Source organism: Gavialis gangeticus, unplaced genomic scaffold (genome assembly GCF_001723915.1).
Source record: "Gavialis gangeticus isolate Ggan-Ray unplaced genomic scaffold, GavGan_comp1, whole genome shotgun sequence".
Classification (NCBI taxonomy): Eukaryota; Metazoa; Chordata; order Crocodylia; family Gavialidae; genus Gavialis; species Gavialis gangeticus.
Window position 1 is genome coordinate 42,195,470 of NW_017729004.1, and position 4,779 is coordinate 42,200,248.

The 4,779-nt window shown below is 41.3% G+C and overlaps 1 protein-coding gene across 2 annotated transcripts in view; it reads right to left on the reverse strand.

Moving 5' to 3' along the window:
• Window positions 1-3,413: 3,413 nt before the first annotated feature.
• Window positions 3,414-4,779, reverse strand: part of SPAG6 (sperm associated antigen 6) — a 69,807-nt gene continuing 68,441 nt past the window's right edge. For both annotated transcript variants that reach the window (XM_019508305.1, XM_019508306.1), the window contains exon 11: window positions 3,414-3,826. In XM_019508305.1, the coding sequence (XP_019363850.1) occupies window positions 3,760-3,826 (67 nt within the window). In that variant the 3' untranslated portion in view covers window positions 3,414-3,759. The remainder of the gene's footprint in view (window positions 3,827-4,779) is intronic.

Genomic DNA, 4,779 nt, shown 5'->3' on the forward strand with positions numbered 1-4,779 from the left:
CTGTAGGAGGAGGGGAGGGGAAAGGGGCATAGCAGGTAGATTAAGGGCCCCACAGTGAGGGAGGGAGCAGGGCACAAGCAGGGGCAGGGGAAGGGGCAGGGTCTGGGGTGAATGGGGCCCTGGCTGGGTCGAGTGCTGGATCGGAGCCCAGGAGGTTCGTTCAGGGCTGCGGGGGAGTTCCCGCCACTGTGCACACCCCAGAAGAGGTCCAGGAGCACATGCCTCCATCCCCCGATCTGTGTATGGGGCAGAGGCGGCGGCTGCTGCGCACTACATGTTGCACCCCACTACAGCTATCGCTGCAACGCCACATGCATCCCACCACCAGGCGGGCAAGGGGCACAGCGCAGCCCCATGGCAGCAGACATGTGGCATCACGCAGTTTCTGGGGCAGCTGTAGCGGTGCACAAAAAAATATAAAGGGATGCATAAGCTTAAACTTTGAGACAGAAGGGGTACACTCATTAAAAAAGGTTGAAAACCCCTAAGTTAAAGGGTGTGATAGGACATTTTCTTTCCTGAAAGAAAATACATACTGTGGATCCCTTAATGTTTGCTGGTTTAATTAATTTATTCTACATTATCCTGGTGGGGATTCTATAGAGTTTAATGTACTAAGTGTCCCTGTATGCATAAGAAAATGTATACAGCATTACAGTAATTCTTTGCAAGACCTGGAGTTTTTCCTTAGCATTAATAATGGCAGAATATTAAGCCAAAAGAAAAATGCACTTTGATTAAAATGTATGAAGTTCCAAGCCTCTTTAGTGTGTTTTTATTCTGGTGTGGCTAAAGAAAGAACCCAGCTGGTACAGTTTATAAATGGTTTAACATCTGTATTCACGGGCCTAGTCTGTTTCCATTTCAGTTAGGGCTACATAACTGCAAGGCACTTTAGAAGTTGACAGCACTCAACACCTCATTGCAGCATTCAGCCATTTGCAGAATTAGGCCTCTACATCAGATAGCCCAGAGATATTTTTCTGAACTGCTAAAAAAGATGCTGACAAGTATAAAAGAATACAGTACTGTAATTTAGAATTGATCAGAAGAAGCCCACTCTAAATCATTTCCAACTACAGTGAAGCTTTGCTCCTGTTTTATAAATCCTGGAAGAGATTATATCTGTTTTATAAACTTACTCATTTAACATATTTAAGAAAATGGAAAAAGTTAATTTGACACATTTTATTTATGTCAAAAACCTTCTTTTTCCTGCAGGGGTTCTTAAACTCCAGCTTCCCTTACAGTTGCAAATGTTTCAGTATGCTATTCCAGAAAGAATGGTTATAGTCTTTGAAAGAAAACATCACATGTTAACAAGGAGGAACACAGTAATACAAAAAGAACAACAAAAGACAATTCCAGGTAAGTTAATGAATACTAAAGGGCAACTGCTGCCCTGTGCTGCATTGATATATAAGAAGAGTAAATAGAAATTAAGAGTATTTTCCAGAGATGTAACTGGGCGCTTGAGCACTCTGGGCAACATGGGCATGGAGGGAGGGGGGCGGGGTGCAGCTTCAGTTGCTGTATTGCCAACAATAAGGCAAGCAGCACAGCAGCTGCTGCTATTTTTGCCTGTTTCCTACCCCAGGCTGGCACTTAGGTTGTTCCGTCGCCTTTGTTACACTACTCGTCTTTTCATACCACGTAACAGGGTAAAATCTTTCCAGACTGCTCCAGTGAGTGGGTTATATCCAAGTGGATCTGACCTGCAATGACAGGCCCTATCTAGGCTCCAGAGTTCTTTGGACTCAATTCCACAGAATACTGATAGTCTCCGAGCACTGAAAAAACCTCAACTTCGCTCACTTAAATCACTGAGAACAGTATCCCTAATTTCTTTTTGAAGGCACTGAGTACCTTACAGACATTATTCTTGGCACCAATCCTGCGGGCTTCTGGGTACAGCACAGTGAAAGCTAACTTTTTTGGCATGTGTGCACCAAATTAGCCCTGTACCTGCACTAAGTGCCACTCCAATACATTCTGCTGCCCAGTCTGCTGCTCTGGTTTCTGTATCCTACCCTGTGCTCCCTGTTTGATCTGCTGCTTTGCTGTATGCTTCTTGTCCTATCTGCTGCTGTGCTGAATGTCCCCTCCCTGATCTGTCACATGCCACATGCAGAGTCTGCCTGTGTCACTTGTGACTGAGCAAATGCTGAATACCCTTGGTACTCTCATTATCTTCAGCTAGGTTAAAAGTGCTCTGATTATTGCAAGACCTTATAGACGATAGTCCCTGGTGCACTTGCAGAAAGTTTTTGCTGGTTGCTCACTCTCTCCCTCCTCAGAGAATCAATGCAAGTATGATGCGTTGCCATCATGAGAAATCTTGCTTTGACCTGCAGGACGCCTACACAGGATGCAATAGCTACCATCCCTCATTCACCATGCTGGCTCCACCAAACAAGGCAGAATATGGCCCTTATACTGTGGTCAGATCTAATGGCTTGTCTATTTTAGGCCCCAAGAGCATTTATACATGTGTTCTAGGAGTGTGTGCGCACGCCGGGAGGGGGGGTGCACTTTAACTAGAGTGTCTCTGAGAGCCACTCTAATTAAAATGCCTGGAGTGTCATGGATATCAGTGTCCCCACACTGAAAAATGGTGGTGGGAGTGCTTTAACTAAAGCTCATCAAACAAGCTTTAGTTAAAGCACTCCCACCACCATTTTTCAGTGTGAGAATGCTGATACACATGATGCTGGAATCTGCTGGAGCGCAGTAATTACCACTCTAATTACAGTGGATCAGGATAGCTTTGCTGTAAGTGTAGAGGCGCAGCCATCTTCAGAGCTCAAATGTCATTGCAGAAATAGCCTGTTGCTTTCCAAAGTGAGTTGGGAACATTTCAGAACAGAACACAGACTACAGAATAAAAAAGCAAAGTTGTCCCTGACAGATGATGCTTTCAACTGCATATAAAGGCACAGAGGGAGTAATTGTTCCAATGCTGGAGGGGGGCGGAGGGGCAAAGCCTGGTCCCATTTACTCTCTGTGAGAAAGTAAAGGATAAGGACTGATTCTGCAGAGTTTGTGACCAGGTACAGACATTCCACTTTTACTGACATAAGCGATCGGAAACCACTCTATAGCTATAACAGAACATAAGTTCAGCACACAAAACAGGTCTATACTCATAACAGAACCAGAAGAGAGGTTCAACGCACATAGACTGGTTTAAAAATGGCAGAACCCAATATAAGATTCCCCCCCTCAACCAAAGCGCTAATATGTGTTCTGTTCGCTACTGATCTAAACTACACCACTTACAGAAAACGGCAGAACTTAAATCAATTCCTCCTCAATCTTTTTGAATGTTTGTACCTAGCCTGTGTGTCACGAATTGTCACTCTTGGATGGTGATACATTGATGACTGAGGAAAGTGAAAAAGGAAGGAGCAAAATTTGGAAAGCAATGATTTTATAATTAATAAAATACAGCTTGCTGGACTACACAGGAGTCAGAGAAAGTTCACAATAACATCCTAAAAGTCCTCAGCACCCTGCAAGATATGGATTTTGGAAAAAATGAACACTTGACTTGGAGAATCTATTTTCTGAATCTCTTTTCTAAACTTACCTCAAGGTGTCAAGATTATTTCTTCAAAATGACAACAAATTTATAATGGTGATTAATAGTTCAGAAAGGTGAGCATTTCAGAATCTGGCAAGAGTTTCAAAATTGTATTTGCAATATCACAAAAGTACAAATGTGAAATAAGGCCTTTAAAAACAGAAAAACTGAAGAGTTTATAGAACAGGTTGATAATTTTCCACCCTTTCCAGAAGTGCTTCAGAATATCCAGGAGAATAATACCTGAAAGAGAAACATTTTGTCTGTGTATAAAACAGGGAAACATGCAGTATACTAAATGCTAAGACTCTATTAATATGTCATGTGTTGATAGAAAAAAATCTCTACTGTTAAATTTTGAATATACCTCAGGGAACTGAAATACTGTAAGGGCCTGCTTTCTCATGTAATACTTTTATACCTGTGCAAAATGGATGTGAATGTTACTTATTCAGATCCACAGGATCAGATTTTCAAAAGTGTTGTGTTCTACTGGGGTCAGAATGTCAAGAAGACTCAGCACCCAACAGCACTACCTTCAATGGAGCTGCTGGAGATTGAGTTCTTGTAAAACTCTGGTCCTTCATGCAAAACACGAGTTTTACATTCAGAACCATAGGTTGTCACAGGATAATGGTCTACTGTTGCCAGTGAAATGCAAGAGCGTGCACTAAAAACTAATGCAATGGCAATTTTAAATAAAATAATATTGAACTAATAACCATGTTTTATTACAAGGAAATTATTTCTATATCAAATGAACAATGGACATCAGTCAATAGATACTTATTAATCATTGTGACCAGCTGCCTTGTGATCAGCTTTAACAGACCAATTGGATGGAGGATGGCAAATGTTTTTGCTTTGATGTGTATCCCCTGTTCTTATGACTTACCCATCAGTATAATATCTGAGGCTTATCACTTTGTTTTCTTAAAAACACAAACTGAAGTACACTTCTAAAGATCTACACAGGCTTAGTTTTGTCATTTTAGTATTTTGAGATAAGCAGGATATAGGAGAGAGAAGCAAGCTTCCATGTAACACATGCCTGAAAATTTTCAAACAGAAATCCCCAAACCTACCATGTATGGGGTTTCCATTCTCCCTATTCCTTATATTTTCTGCAGATTTAAAATTTGTATATATATTTTTAAAAATATATTTTTGGCTTTCTGTTTTAAAAAGATAACTTT